Source organism: Actinia tenebrosa, unplaced genomic scaffold (genome assembly GCF_029948245.1).
Source record: "Actinia tenebrosa isolate PJP-AT-01 unplaced genomic scaffold, QUT_ActTen_1.0 PGA_scaffold7__59_contigs__length_16204524, whole genome shotgun sequence".
Taxonomy (NCBI): Eukaryota; Metazoa; Cnidaria; class Anthozoa; order Actiniaria; family Actiniidae; genus Actinia; species Actinia tenebrosa.
The window spans coordinates 14,588,106-14,607,481 of NW_028292584.1; the positions used below are offsets into that span (position 1 = coordinate 14,588,106).

General features: G+C 38.5%; 1 protein-coding gene across 3 annotated transcripts in view; it reads left to right on the top strand.

Annotated features, from left to right (window-relative positions):
* Window positions 1–19,053, top strand: part of LOC148905738 (uncharacterized) — a 28,474-nt gene extending 9,421 nt beyond the window's left edge. Inside the window, exons 1-15 of one of the 3 annotated variants that reach the window (XM_089040433.1) lie at window positions 1,147–1,395; window positions 4,433–4,743; window positions 5,730–5,868; window positions 6,180–6,475; window positions 7,188–7,335; window positions 7,921–8,234; window positions 9,068–9,209; window positions 9,467–9,768; window positions 11,670–11,811; window positions 12,562–12,846; window positions 13,014–13,084; window positions 13,872–14,091; window positions 15,292–15,594; window positions 17,172–17,501; window positions 17,777–19,053. In XM_089040433.1, coding sequence (XP_088896559.1) covers window positions 1,308–1,395; window positions 4,433–4,743; window positions 5,730–5,868; window positions 6,180–6,475; window positions 7,188–7,335; window positions 7,921–8,234; window positions 9,068–9,209; window positions 9,467–9,768; window positions 11,670–11,811; window positions 12,562–12,846; window positions 13,014–13,084; window positions 13,872–14,091; window positions 15,292–15,594; window positions 17,172–17,501; window positions 17,777–18,267 — 3,582 coding nt within the window. In that variant the 5' untranslated portion in view covers window positions 1,147–1,307 and the 3' untranslated portion in view covers window positions 18,268–19,053. Of the gene's footprint in view, window positions 1–1,146; window positions 1,396–4,432; window positions 4,744–5,729; window positions 5,869–6,179; window positions 6,476–7,187; window positions 7,336–7,920; window positions 8,235–9,067; window positions 9,210–9,466; window positions 9,769–11,669; window positions 11,812–12,561; window positions 12,847–13,013; window positions 13,085–13,871; window positions 14,092–15,291; window positions 15,595–17,171; window positions 17,502–17,776 lie in introns of those variants that run through there. The other 2 variants (XM_089040434.1, XM_089040435.1) reach the window with 2 other exon arrangements.
* Window positions 19,054–19,376: the final 323 nt, after the last annotated feature.

A 19,376-nucleotide genomic window follows, 5' to 3' on the forward strand; every position in this document is an offset into this window, starting at 1 on the left:
CGATATACTTGATGCGTGAAGTTCGATTATTATTTGCATATCGAACGCGGATGTCGCAGTGAGGCGAAACGGAGTGGCAATCAATAGATCAAAATATCAAACCAGAAGATATTTGAGAAAAAATTCTTACAATAGATATGATCCATTCGAACTTCTAAAAATAGACATGACCTATTATCGAACTGCCAGGAGAAAGGGGGTAATCTTAAAGATGGCTTCAGTAGAGGGTTATTCTAAAAATAGGCAAGAGCTGTCCAGATAATCGGACAAGAAGTCAGAGCATCTATTATCTACTATGATTTTGACAGCCGCTCTCGTCAAACAACGTTTGGCGCCACGGTGTGTTACATTTGCTCATGCGCACTACATGTACCCGGTTAAAAACCGGTTTTAAAACTGGTTTCGTTTTGTCCACGATCATGAACGGCGGTATATCAAAGGAAACGCTCTTCATCAGCAGAGTCTCCTTCTTCCCCGCTTGAAAGAAGGGAGAGAAAGAGAAGAGACTGCTAGCAGGGAAGGCCGGGGTATATTTCGTGGAATTACCGTCTTTATATATGACGTCATTTTACGTATTCATCTTTGGAATGAAACGAAAGTACTTTAGAAAGTTTGCGGATGCGCGCAGCATTTCAGCACTTTTCATCCTAAAAATTCAAGAGCGTTTCAGTTTGAAAAGAAATGCTCGTTTTTTTTGGTTTCTCCGAAAACGCATCATCCCACATGGAAAAGATAGGCAATGGGACCTCAGTCCTCACTGATACGATCGGCATTTTAGGGCTGCTGGTCATAGCAAGGGGTTGATTATGAATGGTCCAGGAACCGACTAACCTATCCCTTAGGATTTTGCCGAGCTTCCTGATCAGTCTGTAATTCCTCCCGGGATAGCGGTGTCGGGGTCGAATTCTCCGGCATAGCAGTAAGTCCATACGACGGTTCAGCACTCGATGTCTGGAAGTATGGTCCTGGTTAAAAATCGTTAATAATTAAAAGTAATCGAAAATACTAGCAGGTGAACTTTTAAGGCTGAATAAGCTTTTTAATATTTAAAGAATCGTTTATCTATCCAAATGATTGATATAGAACTAGCTACTGGACACCCACTTGACGGGCATTGTGGGCTTCCTGTGGTTTGTTTATTTCCAAGTTCATTTCTTGGAAACCTTTCCAAGGGACCGGAGCTGTGGAATTCGAAGCGCGACTCACATCGACGATAAAACAAAAGATCGTAATATAAACAGATTCTAAGCCATTTAACAATTAGACTGAAGGATAGATTCGATCTCTTTGAGTCTCTATCAGTCGTAATGGCGATCCAAAATCTTAGGATGCCGCACTTTTTGCCCTTGTTGATGGCTATATTATTCTTGGACAACTTGGTGAAAGTAGATGCTGGTAAGTTGGAAGATTGCGTTAGATTAAAATCCAAAGCTTTTTTCTAAAAAAAAAATAGTGCTTAATTTCCAAAAGATAGGTTCCGTTATACGGTCATAATGTGTAGAAATATAGTTCAATTGATATCGGCATCGAAGAGCGTCGATTTAGGTTTTTCGTCTTTGGAATTCCTATATAAGTTATTTTGAAAATACTTAGTACTGCTTAGCGAAAAGTTTATTGCCAGCTTAAAATTGAAATCAAAAGTAAAGAAAAGTAATCTATATAAATACAAAAAGAGATGTATTGAATACTAGTAAAATAGTCAAAACATTTTGGTTTAGCCTGGTTTTGGCTTCTAAGAGACTCTCTGAATTCACTAAGTATTTTAGTGATCCACACGAACCCATCTTTAAATGTGTTTTATTTTCAGTTTTGGCATAATTAATATCTATGGTTTTCAAGACTTTTTACAGTAAAATAAAGTGAAACTGCAGAAAGTGCTTTGCTGGCTTTTTTTCTTATTCTTGACTATCAAGTTATCAAGTTTCGTGTTATTCCTGTTCCCCGGAAGGAAAAGTTTGCCCAGAACTCGAGATTTCCGATGAAAATTAAATAGGAAACAGATATTTTCCTAGGGTCTTTCTTAATAGTAGGAACTACAATTCGTACAAAATAGTTAACCAACATTATTTTCTTCGTATTTATTGGCTTAAAGGATTTCTGGGCCACGAAAAATTCAAACTTAGTCACTTCTTTGGATTACTACATATGTCCTCATATAGTCGGTTGTTTTTTAATTCCATAATTAGGTGGTTAGCGTACGAATTCGATAATATGCTTCGAGGAAGTAACTCCTTCCTTTTCTGCATTAACATGTAAATCTTTGTTCATTCTGGTCGTGTTTCACTTTTAATTTCCTGCTTAAATACTCGTCAAAGAACGATTTTATGAGTACATTATCTTAAAGCACAATTTTGGACTTTTGTGTGGTGGTTTGGTGTTCTGGTCATTTCTTGCGCTTTACAGAAATATTACAAAATTATTTTATTGAACCAAGCATACATATATCTGATCCAACATGTATATTATAGTTCTGCTAAATCTTATTCTTCTTGTGTCCTTTAACGGCGCTGGAACAGTGCTGTTTCCTATCTATTTACGTTCAACGGCTCAACGCCTCGCTGATTCGAAAGACCTAACAAAACCACAGGCAATTTTTTAGTTTGCTTGATGTTTCATTCTCTCCTGTGCCAAGGTTCCTTTCGATTCCCTTCGTAGGAGAGCAACTTTTGAAAGTTGAACACAGAAATTTATTAAGCGTTGTGAGTCAAATACCCCATTCACACCAAGGCTTAAACATGTTTACGAGTGGTTTAACTAAACGGGTTTGAAAAACTAACTACGAACACTGCACAATCTTTGGTGAAATAATGCATGTAAACTATCCTTTGTCTTGCTCTGATAATATTTTAAAAAGTTTTATCATATTGTAGGTTTCTAGTTTCTCAATTTTTTCCTAATGAAAACATAGTTTAACTAAACACGTTTAGGTGTGAATGGGGTAAAAGTGGGCCTAATATTGGGAACTATGTAGACACGAAATTTTATATTTTATTTTTGAAGATGTTTTAGCATGGTCTAGTGGTATCAACCGTTTCATAAGAATCCGTTAGAAAAGACGTGTTTCATCATGCTTGCTATTTATTGATTTACTGTTTACTGCATGACCAACCATGGCCAGTTAGAGAGCATATTGATTTTATCAAATAAACAGTGGAATTTTCCCAGGACATCGTTGGCAATAATTTAATATACGGTCAATAAACTCGTCAGGACGTGTTACCAATAGGCTTAAATATAACACTCTTTATTCGTTTAAAAATAATCATACTTTCGCCTATTTTTATTAGCTTGTTCTTCTTTCTACCCCCTTAAACTTAGAGCATATTTGTGGTTCATAGAAACCACATTGTGTTATCTTCAAGCAAAGTTATTTGTACTTTTATTTTCGAATGTCAGCGCGACCCCTTCACCCTTATTTACATTTTTGGAAACTTTAATTTTGTTTTAGTATCCAGTTTGTTTAACAACCCATCCATCCCTCTTCACTTTGACACCTAAACACACACACACTTACGGGGGGAAATCGGCGAGCGAGTGGCTATTTTTTTATAGCGTTTTGGACAATATTTGAATATAGCTATAAACCTACTTGCAAGAACGTTGTCATACGAAAATAGAACATTATTAAAAAACGAAAGAAGATCACTGAAGCTGAACTTTTTCTTTTGTCTTTTAATGCATTCCTTTCTCACTAAATTACTAATGTGCTATTCTTGTATGAAAACCTTCTTGCAAGTAGGTGTATCTATATGATTAATCTATGGCCCGAATGGGCTATAGGTAATGAGTGCGAGAGCCGGGTGTGAGAGGACTAATTGTTTTAGACAAAACAAACTAGCCCGTCAAGTATATGCAAACAAGTTTCTAATACCACTCATAACGCAGTATTTATAATAAAACACTAGTTGAATATGACTTATGAACTTAAGACATTTTATCTGCTTGATGAGTTTCAATCGAAATTTCTTAAAGTTGTTCAGTACAAAAAATTCAGTACTTGATTATTCCCGAATAAATCGATGAAGACGTAAAAACTGTGTTTTGCGCTAGTCTACGTGTACGCGTTAAGACAAATCAATGTTGTTAAAATCATTTTTCCGTGGTGAGAAGGAAGGGGAATTGAAAGGTTTGAGAAGCGGCAGTACATAGACTATTTATTTCTTTTCTCTTTCTTCCTTGCTTGCTTGCTTGCTTGCTTGCTTGCTTGCTTGCTTGCTTGCTTGCTTGCTTGCTTGCTTGCTTGCTTGCTTGCTTGCTTGCTTGCTTGCTTGCTTGCTTGCTTGCTTCCTTCCTACCTTAATTCTTTCATCCTCTTCCATTCTTTCTATCTTTATCATTCTCTCTTTTTCTTTCCTTTGTTTTCTTCCTTTCATTCATTCGTTCATTCACTCTTTCCTCCCCATTCATTAACCATCTTATCTTCTTCTTCCAGATTGCCACAGCACACCCGTTGGCCTAGAAAACATGTACATCTTCCCTAACATTAGCTTTACAGCATCTTCTTTCTACGATAACGAATACATCCCATACAATGCTAGACTGAACGGTTACAACGGATGGAGTCCGAAACTAGCGAACCGCGAAAATGAATATCTACAAGTTGACCTTGGGTACCCTTACGTCATCTGTGCCATAGCAACACAAGGTAGTAGTGTCAAACCTGAGTGGGTGAAGCAGTATAGGATAATGACATCAGTCTATGGAACGGAATGGGTTGCCTATAAAGAAAATAGTCAAGTTAAGGCAAGTTTAAGAGACACTATGTACATTATTTAAACTCATCATCTGTAAAGATAATGAGATCTATAGAAAACTTTTAAACTTAAAACTTGAATTTGAAATTCGAAAAACAAGAAAACTAAACGGAGCTTTATTCCTTAACTAAGAAATTCATAGCTGCATTCCGACGTACTGCAAGTAAGAGTTAATTACCGAGAACGAAGGCAATAAGCCATATACATCCCGAGGGCCGCACGCCCGAGGGATGTATAGGCTTATTGCCGACGTTCGAGGTAATTAAGTATTTTATTTATCAATTGAGAAGGTTTTCTATCAAATGTTGCTCATTATAAATGCGAACGGTCTATATATAGTTATTAACCGGGTTTATAACCTATTTATAATGAGGGTTATAACAGAAATAAAGCCTTGTGAATAACGAAGAAAACCGTGTCAATTGAGAAATAAGGGATCTATACGTCGCTCCAAAAACAAGAAAACGCTATGTATGTTAGCCTGGTTTGATTTTCTTAATGTTATCTTGACAAGTAAAGTCTTCCAAAAAGTCTGAAATATTGACTTTGTAATGACGTCACTGCAAAATTAAGCTGTTATAAAGCCTTCAAATATTCACCAGCGAAAAATACAGGAACATACCTGCTATTGCAATGAAAATATAAAACTCATTCATTATTGTGTCACTGTTATCAAGCGCTCATTACCGACGTTGTATTTTCATTTCGTAGCCTGGAAATCCGTTATTTCAAGAGGAAAAGTGACACCTTAGTCATTTGTAAATTTTCTTCATTCTCAGCTCAGCTGATTGTCTAATTTTTTGAAACATTTGATGTAGTTCCATGTCGGGATATAGGCGGAGTTCCTGTGCTTTTGGCGGGAACATTTCGCGCTAAAAAAACGCGCGCGCACTTGCTTACTTCTTCACCTCCCACACTCTGGTTCTCTCACTTTGACAATACTGCGTGGTTGAAAACATGATGCATTTTTCACAGAATTTCACAGGAAACACGGACCAAAACACTATCGTTAAGAATAGAGTCAATAAACCTTTGGCAAGATATGTCCGCATTTTTCCAACAAAGTATGAAATCTGGAGCACAATGAGAGTTGAATTATTTGGTTATCCTGAAGGTAAAGATGTTCCTGTAGTATTTACATATGCAAATTGAATTAGTATATAGCGTGTTAGGTTTATACTAAGTCCAGAAATCCCAACTTACTTCTTTCAAGGGCTGTTTTCATGATGGAATAAATGATACATGACAAAGGAAACTTTTGAAGCATTCTTCTAGTGGTTATAACGCCATTTTCAAACAGTCGGCCTCTTATTTAAGTCAAACAAGCATTCACCAAACTAGCTGTTAAACAATTTCATTTAGTAAAATGTATAACTTATTTCATTTCATTTATTTATTTATTTATTCCTATATTTCATTTTGAAGCGTGTGATAATCTTCCACTTGGAATGGAATCAGATGTCCTTCAAAATATAACAGCCTCTTCTGGTCAAGACCCAGCCAAGAATGCCAGACTACATTACACATCAGGCTCAACTTGGTGTGCCTCTACAAGTGACTCTGATCCTTATCTACAGATTGACTTGGGGTCACTTCACCTTTTTTGTGCTGTGGCTACACAGGGAAACAGCATGGCAGAGCAGTGGGTGACGACGTACCAGATAAATACATCTACTGATGGTACAACATGGACTACTTATCAGGAGAACAATATTGACAGGGTAATATAGCATTAGTGATAGTATGCTAGATCAGTGGATGAAGACGTACCAGATAGATACATCTACTGATGGTACAACATGGACCACTTATCAGGAGAACAATATTGACAGGGTAATATAGCATTAGTGATAGTATGCTAGATCAGTGGGTGAAGACATACCAGATAGATAAATCTACTGATGGTACAACATGGACTACTTATCAGGAGAACAATATTGACAGGGTAATGTAGCATTAGTGATAGTATGATAGATCAGTGGGTGAAGAGGTACCAGATAGATACATCTACTGATGGTACAACATGGACCACTTATCAGGAGAACAATATTGACAGGGTAATGTAGCATTTATGATAGTATGTTAGACCAGTGGGTAGAGACGTACCAGATAGATATATCTACTGATGGTACAACATGGACCACTTATCAGGAGAACAATATTGACAGGGTAATGTAGCATTTATGATAGTATGTTAGACCAATGGGTGAAGAGGTACCAGATAGATACATCTACTGATGGTACAACATGGACCACTTATCAATAGAACAATATTGACAGGGTAATGTAGCATTGTGATAGTATGTTAGATCAGTGGGTAGAGACGTACCAGATAGATTATACATTTACTGATGGTACAACATGGACTACTACTTGAAATTTCGCATTGAATGAAGAATATTTATAGAAACCTATTGATAATTCAATTCACAGGTATTTTGGGGCAATTTTGATCGTTCAACGGTGGTACGCGAAGTTCTTTTCTATGGCACTGTTTCAAGATACATACGTATCATACCCAAGGAATACCAGACTACACCTTGCTTGAGGACAGAGATCTATGGATATCAAGTAAATCAAAGTAAGTTGAGCTAAAACTGTAAACATAATGCGTTCACAAATGTTCAAGTATCTAAGTATATATCCAGCACGAATAATAGAAACGTCTGCGCATGCGCGTACTTCGTATGCAAATTAGTCGAATACTCTTCGTCCTATTGTAAAAATATGCAAATTATACTTTCAAACTTGTCTATTAACAAAAGGACTTTATAAAACGTCCAGGCTAACATTCAAATGCTGAAACGTAAAACTAATTATTACCTGTTGGGTTTATCATTATCTCTTGATGGGTTGCAAGCATGCCCAAGAGAGTTAAAAGACAAAAGAATGGCGGCCATTGTGGTGCATGCCGTCGTTAAAATGCACCAATTTATCGATGACGTAACGTTTAATCGAAGAATAGTATATAACTTGCTAATAATTTTTTTAAAAATTTGATTCATATATTTTCATGTACAAAGTTGCTGTTTCGACAAGCAGTAAACCTTTGTCAAGCAGGGTAGATCTATTCTCGAGTCGAAATCGACATTTAGATCTTTTTTTAAGATAAAAATTTTGACACTTATTTAAATAAGTATTTCAAATCTTTCATCCACGTTTACAGCTTGTTCAAGTCAGAGCTTGGGCATACCAAGCCCTAAACGGGTTCTCAACCACAGGATTTCAGCAACATCATATTACAATAGCGAACACCATCCTTATATGGGAAGACTTGGCTCAGATTCAGCATGGGGGCCAGAAAAACAAAAAGGTGATGACTACCTCCAGATTGATGTTGGTGCTGTGTCGTACATATGTTCTATAGCAAGCCAAGGCAATGGGGATAATGAATTATACGAGTGGGTCACGAAGTATGAGGTGTTGTATTCTACAACCAATAACCAGTATATAACATACAGCGAGAATGGGACAGACAAGGTAAAATGCATTTTTTTTATCTATTAAAAAACCTTGAGATGCTACGATATTTTATCTTGTTAGGTTGTTTAGCTTGTTTTAATAACCCTCACAATTTCCACTAAGACGTCTGCATTTTAGGCTTCTTGCCAGTGAATGGCATGACAAAACAATAAAACAATAGCCAAGGATAATGAGTTTGGAGGTAAACAATACCCTGCAAAAAAAAATTCATAAACAAGAATACAATAAAGCTTGCTACACCAAGAAAGACCCTAGACTGATTCCATAAGTCGGTCCCAGTTCGCCCGTCTGTCCTTTCTTTTTTCTTTTTGTTTTGTTTTGTTTTGTTTTGTTTTGTTTTGTTTTGTTTTGTTTTGTTTTGTTTTGTTTTGTTTTGTTTTGTTTTGTTTTGTTTTGTTTTGTTTTGTTTTTTTTTGTTTTGTTTTTTGTCTTTTTTTTGTTGCTCATGGATCGTCGAGCCACCAACAAGTAACAAAGGAGCGCAAAACCACGACTTATGAAATCAATATAGAAAGACCCTAGAAAATAAACTATTTTTAACTCCGATCATTGAAAATTTATGGTTGAACCCCTTTGGAGACACCGTGCAATAAACTGTTGCTTGAAATGTTGCATCCATCTGGCTTCATCAAGTGAAAATAAATTACTTCGGCGTGGCTGCAGTCGCGTGATGTTCTTAACCAATCAAATTTCGTTAGTTTTAGCTTTACCGTTTGCCAGAATTGATACGTTCATTGATATCGATCAATTTCATAGTTTGTTTTATTGCAACAAAAATGCGACGTGTGAAATATAATTGTGGTGTCTGCGTTTTTCTCTATTTTTTCCAGGAATTTCCAGGAAATACAGATCAATCAACAATTGTTACCAATTCAATAAAGAATCCATTCAAAGCGAAGTTTATTCGTATTCTACCGAAGGACTTCCTTAAATGGAAGAGTATAAGAGTTGATTTTAAAGGACTCTCAGCAGGTACAACAGACATCAATTTTATACCCTTGCCTTGCCTTGCCTGCCTTGCCTTGCCTTGCCTTGCCTTGCCTTGCCTTGCCTTGCCTTGCCTTGCCTTGCCTTGCCTTGCCTTGCCTTGCCTTGCCTTGCCTTGCCTTGCCTTGCCTTGCCTTGCCTTGCCTTGCCTTGCCTTGCCTTGCCTTGCCTTGCCTTGCCTTGCCTTGCCTTGCCTTTCTTACCTCTAATGCAACATTTTTCTCTTTCGACAATAATCCCAGCCTGTGGCACATCATTGGGTCTCGAGAATTCCCACATACCGGACTCCCACATCACCTCCTCTTCCTCATTGGATAATTCCCATACTGCATCACATGTTCGTCTGTACGGTAACTCCTCATGGTGCAGCTCCTCTTCATCCAATACCGAGTACATCCAGGTCGATCTTGGAGAGGTCAAGACAGTAACAGGTATTGCAACACAAGGAGACAAAGTTTCGGACAAGTGGGTAACGTCATACAAGATGGGCTACAGCTTTGATAATAGTAATTGGAACGAGTACAAAGAAGGGGAACTTGTCAAGGTACAAATGCTTTATGATCAAAGCAACTGATTTGTTTGACTCATGCGTGTCAATTTATGCTAATTTTCACTAGCGCGGCAATCTTGGCTCTATATATTATCCACCGAAATGCAAATAGCTACACACCTAATTGAAAAAACGTTGTCATGTTCAAAAAAGGTTATATCAAGGTTATATCATCAAAGCTAAGATCAAATGGGAGCATGGGAAGACAAACAATTATGTTAATTTTATGCGTATTGCAGTTTTCCCTTCCTGTGCACATTTTATGCATCATTGCTTTGGCATGCTGTTAACCAAGGTCGACCGACTTTGCTCTACTCTGCATTTTTACATGTCTATATGCAAATATATTATACAGTCAATTCAAAAAATGTTGTCGACCAGCTCAAGCCTACGCGACTGGACCGAAAGGAACTCTGGGTAGCAATCATTGAAGCCGAGTTGACTCCATAATTTTATCTGACTAGTTATGCCTGGTTTACAGCACGAACCTTCGTAGGGGAGCGGGAAGTGTCGAAGGAGACTTTTTTTTAATGCCTTCATATTTTCGAAATTGTGAACTGAATCATAACTACTTTGTTTTTCTTTCCCTAAACCCAAAGACATGCATTTGATGGATTGTTTCTGGCCAATATTATCTTATTACTAGCGGGAACAATAAATTCAAAACGAATATTTAACCGCTTCAGTGATTTTTACCCATATTCCTTTCGGTCCAGTCGCGTAGGCTTGAGCCGGTCGACGACAACGTTTTTTGAATTGACTGTATACATTTCAGAGTACTCAAAACCCTTTTCAGTCTTAGCTTCGATGATATGACTCGCTTCTCGAGCCCGACTACGTTTTTTCAATTAGGTGTATTTCAATGGTGACTGTATTATTATACCTCTGGGGTCTCGGCTTCGATTCCTGGACTTGACATCACAAAATGAGAAGTATCAGAAAAAATCTGTTAACATTTGGTCAGCTACGATTTCAAGCTCACGCCCCCTCATTTAAGCCCATACACTGGTTATGTCTCAAAAAACGGTTTTTGGATCTTTTCTCAAAATAATGACTATCTAGGCAAAAAACAGAAGTGGATTCAGTTAATTCAACTATTCACGGACGTATTATATGGTTTAGATTGAATTCTATTGAAAAAAAAACACCGTACTATTTGAGTTGAATGAACGCTATTGGACGTATTTTACAAGAGAAAATGCATGACATAACCGGGGTCAACCTAGAAAATCGTCTCTCCTTGAAATAAAACAGAACCTGTCAAAAAAACAAAAAAAACAAAAACAAAAAAAAAAACAGAAGTGGATTTGAAAACCCCAGAACCGTATTTTTGCAGATTTTACAAGCTCGTACTATCTGTTGGCCTATACATTCGTCTCTTATGGTTTCTTAGGTTTCGTAGCCTCGAAAACACGCTAACTACTAGTTAGCTAAAAAAAAACAGAAGATTTACGGGTCATTTAGGATGTTTTGTCACGCAGTTTACTTGTGCTATATAACTTTACTTTTAAGAACAACCTTTTGCTTTGGAAAGAGAGGAAATGGAAATGGGCGATTTTTTCCAATGGTTTGTTAGGTTTCTCTTTTTTGATTCGAGGTTTTTTGTCTGAGTTTTCCAGGTTTTCCTCCCTCCGCAAAAACCCAGTACGCTTAATTCCAATTTGAATCCAATTGCATCATTAGAGTTTTGCATCATCATGTACGCACGCCCATAATACAGCTTGGGCTGCCTGTAGTTAGATGGCAGAACAATAAAATCCCTTTGCTCCTGGGAATTGAATTCTTTCTCATGTCAAACGATTGTATTATTCCTGCCATCTGACATGGCTGCCGTCACGTGATGGTGCAAAACCTCTGTAATCCTAATGTCAGCTTCAAATCTACTTCCTTGTTAGGTGTTCAGTGGAAACAAAAACAGAATTGAAGTCATAGTTAACTGGCTAAGCCATCCAACAGCAGCTCGTTACGTCAAAATATTTCCTCAGGGCAGTAGCGGGGGAGTCTGTCTAAGACTCGACCTTTATGGATGCACCTTCTGTGAGTAAACACTAGAGTAGCTAAATCTTTCATTTACTACATATTGTAGCTCCATATACTAAATACTTACTAAATACTTAGTCAAATAAAGCTTTTATTATTATTAATAATAATAATATTATTATTATTATTATTACTATTATTATAAATAATAGGCTAACTAAAGGGCAGTGTGCAAGGGATTCTGGTAGCTGTAGTATATATATAACAGCCTATCGCTGGATTTTAATCAGTTGACAAAAGTCTGTGAATCTCATTGCCTGCTCCAAACGGTGGTGAGACACTGATCACCGTGTGCTGTCAGACATACAGAATTCTCATTGAAAACTTGTGATTCAGCTGATGAACATTTACGAAAGAAAGGAATTCTCTGTCGTACACAGTAATTAGCCTCGATTTCGTATAGAATTATTTTGAACATTCATGCGTTCCATTGAAGGTTCGTGGAATTTCGTAGTGTTTGTATTGTTAAAGGTGTGCATTCTTTACTTTACCGTTAGTATTTGTGAATATCTAAACACTGATACGAATCTAACCCTGAGTAGTAAGTCGATAACGGTTGAGATCTCGTCTAGCAAACGAGAGGTCAGTGAGGCAGTTTTTTTAATCTGCTTATACACTCGATGCAACATACACTTTACATATAGATCTGTACCGAGTGACAAAAACACATTTCATAAATTTGATAACGATCTATTGCACATGCGAGTAATATCCATTTTTGATCACATTTTAAAAACTTGCTTTTAGATACCCCTGAAAGACCAAGTACTCCAGTCACTGCAGACAAAAAATCAGCCTCACTGAGATGGACTAACATCCAAACTAACCAGGGGACTGCAGAATCGTTCTCGATAGTAGTGAGCCATACAAATGGGACGAGCCGGAAAATTACTGTTCCAAACCAACAAACAACCTCAAAGGAGATTACAAATTTAAAGCCTTATACAAACTATGAAGCTAAGATCATTGGTGTAAGGAACCACGGGCAACCTTTATGGCAAAGTACCTCAAGATTCCGAACGCTCATTGCAGGTTAGCTTGAGGGCCTCAAAGCCAATATTTGACCCAACGTTTAACTAAGCTTCGACTCCAAATTTAGCCAACATTTGACCCAAAATTCGACGAAACAATTGAACCAACATTTGACTAAACATTTGAACCAGAATTTGAACGATCTTATAAACTATTTTCTTTTCCAGAACCGGAAGCAAGTCCTGCCATAGAGACGTTGATTGCAATATCATCACGAAGCATCAAAGTCACAATTAAGGTTAAAAAAAATAATGATCATAGCAAAATATTTGGAGCGTTTACCATTATGCTGAAGCAAGGGCTTCAAGTATTACCAAATTTGTTATAAAAACAAATTCCTAAAATTTACAGAAAAATAAGTTTAAAAAACTCTTTAATTCTCCAATGTCTATTTTGCAATAAACGTCTGCTCTGCTCTGCTCTGCTCTGCTCTGCTCTGCTCTGCTCTGCTCTGCTCTGCTCTGCTCTGCTCTGCTCTGCTCTGCTCTGCTCTGCTCTGCTCTGCTCTGCTCTGCTCTGCTCTGCTCTGCTCTGCTCTGCTCTGCTCTGCTCTGCTCTGCTCTGCTCTGCTCTGCTCTGCTCTGCTCTGCTCTGCTCTGCTCTGCTCTGCTCTGCTCTGCTCTGCTCTGCTCTGCTCTGCTCTGCTCTGCTCTGCTCTGCTCTGCTCTGCTCTGCTCTGCTCTGCTCTGCTCTGCTCTGCTCTGCTCTGCTCTGCTCTGCTCTGCTCTGCTCTGCTCTGCTCTGCTCTGCTCTGCTCTGCTCTGCTCTGCTCTGCTCTGCTCTGCTCTGCTCTGCTCTGCTCTGCTCTGCTCTGCTCTGCTCTGCTCTGCTCTGTTCTGTTCTGTTCTGTTCTGTTCTGTTCTGTTCTGTTCTGTTCTGTTCTGTTCTGTTCTGTTCTGTTCTGTTCTGTTCTGTTCTGTTCTGTTCTGTTCTGTTCCGTTCCGTTCTGTTCTGTTCTGACCTAGAATTGAAAAGTCGTTCCTTTTAGCCTGGTTCAATTTCCATTCCCAACTATTTTTTCTTAGTTCACGCAAAGAGACGAGTTAAATGGGCCACTGGCGGGATACAGAATTTTGTATCGACCCGAAGGAGGAGAAGAGATGCAGACGGATGTAGGTATCGTTACCATGGTAACGTTGACGAACCTTAAAAAGTACACAGTCTACAGTATATCAGTGGCTGTAAAGAACACTAAGTTTGTTGGTCCTGCTAGGGTCACAAAGCAGAAAAAAACACTAGAAGATGGTAAGAATAGTTAATGGAGGAAACGCATACGCGTGCTGTGTGCAGTTGTAAAGCACGCGAGGATCGGAAAAATACGAGAGAAGTGTTAGAAGTTAAGAAGCCGCTCAATTTATTAAAGGACAAAACAAAAGAATTTCAATCTCCTGAGAATTTGAACCTATTATTATGTCCTACAAATTGAACTGCTATCCGACGTACCGCAATGGTTCTATTGGCAGAACACAAAGAAGTGTTAGGAGAAACACGACGCGTAGCGGAACACCTCTCGATTGTTCTGCCAATCTCCAAATGCTTCATATCTGCACACCACACCGCAGAGCAACCATTTTTTAAATTTCTTTTATGAAATACAAATTATACAACAGCCGTTATTTTGGATGCGAATGGACGAATCAGTTTACAATGCGCGCGTGTGCTGTGTGGTCTCATAAAGCACGCGCTCCCAACCATACAGAACGCGAGATTTGTAACAATTATTTTATAATGATTTGGAATCAAAACGTATATTGGGATCATCATTGATTTTGCAATTCTTATGTATTTTGCGTCAATACTCCAGTTTCGAGTTCTCCTTGCTCAGCCTTAGTCTCGGTTGTGTGATATATTATTTAATCATTCATCCAAGGTACATTCCCTAGAGCAGTTTTCGTGTGACAGTGAAAAGCTCACGACACGAATACGGTCGTGACACGGCATGGGATACGCCAGACCAATCACATTGCACTGGAATTTACTTTCTATCCAATCAAAAACTCGGAACATGGCATGAACACGGCGTGAACACGGTCACGCTAAGGACACGGCAATGCCAGTCCAATCACATTGCGCGGGGGGAAAATCAGCCAATTAAAATTCTAGAAAGCATCACGGTCACCGAACGGCACGCTTACGGCAGTGAGCTTTTCACAGTCATGCGAAAACTGCTCTACTATACAATGGACCTTCATAAAAGAAAAGAACACATTTGTACTGTGCAAAGGCGGACTTGAAATGGGAGAATTAAACTTGATGAAAAATATACTGCGCATGTCAGGGGATTGTCAAAGAAGTAAATCAGGAAACCTAGAGGTCTTTTCTGAGTTCGATTACCAAATCGCATTGTGGTATAACTTGGGTGCAAACAACAGCAGAGTACTCGTGAAAACAAGATTCAAAACTGCATAACCTATGTATGATAATATTTCTATCAATTTCTTTCAGTTCCTGAAATTGGTCCCAAAAACACACGAGCAAAGAAAGTAAATGCTACAACATGCCTCGTTACCTGGCAACCGTTAACAGACAAGCAAAGTAATGGCGTCATCACTAAATACGAGATCATCTGGCATCTTGATACAAACAGACCTCAATCAAATGCTGCTCGTCAAGAATTCTTAACAGCTTCGACAAAGGAATCCCAGTTTAGGATAGAAAAGCTCAAGCCAAATGAAAAATACACTGTTCTTGTTAGAGGATATACCAGTGTTGGACCAGGACCGAACAGTACTGTTAGCTTTTTGACAAGTGAGTGCGCATGCGTGCAGAATGCGTTGCATCATAAGCCTGTTTTAGGAAATGCTGTAGTACATATATAGTATTTTCGCATCATGAAAAGTGATAGGAAACCGTAATGGACCCTTGCTAAAATTATCTTGAATGCGAGGCTAACATGAAAATACAAAGAAATCACACTTTTTTCGATGGAAAAAGACCTCTTGGGCTTAGGGTAATGTTTTCTCATTCCAGACCACGTGTCATTCTCTTGAGAATAATATTCTTTGTTTGAGCGGCATCCATATTCATGTGTCTTCTCATGTCAACCGAGCGCAAACCTTAAACAAAGAAATGATACTCTAGGGAATGACATGTGGTCTGAAATGGGAAAACATTACGTCAGAGCTGAAGAGGGTTATTGGTGTCATTTGTTTCGTATTCCCATGTTAGCCTTGCATTCACTATACGTTTGAGAAAGGTCCATTGTAGTGTTAATTTTTCAAAATTAGGCCCCGTCCACACGTATCCGGAAATTTTTGTATCCGCAAATTTGTTTTTGCGGATACGGGTTGCGTCCACACGTGTCCGCAAAATTTTTTATCCGTATCCGCAAATTTTCAAAAACGGTCTCCAGAGTAGAAATTTTCGAATACGCTCCGAATACGGATACGTGTGGAAGGTCGTATCCTCAAATTTTCGAATACGATGACGTAACACGATTTTGCGCATGCTCAATAAGAAAAACTAATTGTCAAAGGGACTAGGCACTAGCGTGCATCAGGGCGGATCATGAAATTTCCGGATACGTGTGGACAGTGAAAACGATTCGAATACGCTGCGTGTGGACGCGAACATTTTCGAACATTTTCGGATAGGTGTGGACGGGGCCTAAAGTTCTAACTTTGAACAAAGAAATGTTACTCTAGGGAATGACCCTTTGCCTGCCGTACGTTATGAGAAAAGATTGTACGAATTAGGTGTATGGAAAGTTGAATAACCTTAGTTTAAAATAGCAAACTCTCTTGATCTCGCAAATCACTTTAAGTAACTAGAGCAGTTTTCGCATGACTGTGAAAAGCTCAGTGCCGTATAGTCCCGTTCACAATAGCGATTTTTGCGGCGATTTTTGCTGCAATTGTTTTTGCGATTTAGTTCATAATAAATAATGGTAAATAATTTACTTGTAAAGTTTTTTGCAGGATACCAAGATTTTCCTAGACGAATGTCTCTTTTAAAGGATGAGACAAAAGATTTCATATTTCCAAAAATTGCCACAAAAATTGCCACAAAAATCGCCGCAAAAATCGCCGCAAAAATCGACAGTGTAAACGGGGCTTATGCGTGCCTTGCCATGACCGCGGTGTTTTCTAGAACTTTTAAACAGCCTATTGTTTTCTCGAGCAATGTGATTGGCCTGGTAATTGCGTGACCTTTGCGTGACCGTGTCCGCACCGTGTTTGTGCCGTGTTTCGTGCGTTTGATTGGATGGAGAGTAAATTCTCGCGCAATATAATTGGTCTGGCGTATACTTGAGGAAATTGGTTAAGTCTATTTTTAGCTGACTTGAGCTGATCTATTCCAATAATCAATATTTTTCTTCGTTTAAGATACGAGTGGAACAAAATCTTCCACTTCGTCTTTGTGCACTTCAGAAGGTAACTCCGTAACACTTGGCTGCCTGACAAGTAACGAACAGACAGGTTCAGTAAGATATACTTGGACAAAAAACGATGTAGTGGTTGATAATGATTCTGCTGTAACGATTGAAGGAGATAAACTAGTTTTGAAGCCTGTGAAGTATGAAGACTTTGGCACCTATGTGTGCAATGCTACTAATAGTGAGGAGACGGTTACTGTCACGACGAGCAAACATGAAGTGAAGGAATGTCCTGACACAGATGTCTCAAGTAAGCAAGAAATAATCCCAACAATGCATGGTAATAAGATTCAGGTTGTTTTCGTAAAATACACCTCATAACCTAGAGCGTTATGTTTTGGCATTTCAAACCACGTGTCGTTCTTTTAAGAATAAGATTCTTCGTTTGAGCTGTATCCATATTCGTGTGTCTTTTCGTGTGCAACCTTTAAACAAAGAAATGATACTCTAGGGAATGACGCGTGGTCTGTAATGGGGAAACAGTATGCCCAAGGTAAAGGTGTGTATTGGAATAGATATATGAAATAATCGATGAATTCTTTCTTTTATCAACAGTAATGTATTTCATACTTCCTTTGCTATCGATTATCGTTGTTATGGTGATATGCATCGCATACTTGATTTGCCGATTACGAAGAAATAAAGAAAATAGTGAAGCGCAAAACTTAATGGCTGACTCCAGTGACAACCAAGCACTCGAGAGTGACGTCAGTCAAGTCCAGTCAAGCAGTGATGCCGTAGCTAAGCCTCTCAAACCGCCAGAGCAAGTGACCCAAGATGATAGTCAAAGTGTACAAAATTACGCGCAAGTAAGCCTAATGCCAGGCGGTACTAGTACTGTTTATGAGACGTTAGACGACGCTGCGAGGGCAGCGAAAGAGGAAGCGAATAAGGAAACAAAAACGACAGAGTACATGGAGCTGCAACCCGTGATACAGCCTGCGTATGAATCATTACATCGCGGTGAAGAAAGCCAAGCTCCCGCCCAACACTATGAAAGAATACAAGGGTATGAGAAACCTACAAAGATTAACAGCTACGCTTAGAGCGCGTTGTTGTTATATGTCGATCGAAACCTAGCTGTTCAAAAGTATTCTGTCTTTTTCCATAAAAACGTAGTGGTTCGAAGGAATATGATTCTAGACTGCGTTGCTTGCTGGTCTGCGGTGTTTCGACTCTCTCTTTTCAACTCCGCAAACCGCCAAGAAACGCGGGCTAACTGAAATGAAGTGTAATCCTAGACATCTTAGTTTTCGGTTTTCGACTCAAAAAAAGTGAAATACAAGATACTGTGGAACGGGTTTTAAGAGTAGGAAACGTACGGATGACGTCAAACGCAAAAATGCGCATGCGCTTTAAGGTAATTTGCATTATTTTAACAATAGTTTCACGCCGTTCATTAATCTGTTTTCAGTGAAAAATGTATTACAAGAAACGTGAAAACCGTTTAGTGTTTTTTATTACCGTATAAAAATATCAAGCGATTTTATGCATAGTGCTCACTATTTGGCCTCTTTGATAGCGAATGAACTTACATAACAACTGTATTAAGAAGATATAACTAGCTAAAAAGTAGTGTGAGCTGCGTCGGTGTTTCTAATGAAACAGTAATGATAAAAAGGTAAATTATACACCGTGAAAAGATAAAAAACTTACTGACGTTTCGGACGCTAGTCCTTCGTCGGAGTAAAAGAGAAAGAGGTGGTAGAAAGGAGTGTTTATATGATAGAATAATACAAAAGAAACCAATGAGAGCAAGGTAGGCAAGGAAACAAAAACAAACAATGTTTAACGACGTTTGTGTAGTGATGATCTTTGTTTTTTCTGTTAAATGTTCTGAGATGCGTGCTTTCTTCCTTAAGCGTAATTATCCTGCTCATGTTATTGATCACGCCATTCGCAAAGTTTGTACTATTGATCGTACCACCGCTCTCACTCCTCACACTCGTCCCTCTAATTATCGCATTCCTTTCACTTTTACGTATCATCCTATTAATAATTCCATTAAACCCATTGTTAACCGCAACTTTTCTCTGCTTGACTCTGATACTCGCACTTCTGCTATTTTTAACAACCGCCCTCTTTTTTCTTATAAATGTGATCGTAATCTTCGTTCTTTCTTGGTCAAGGGAGTTCTTCCCTCTGACAAAGAACC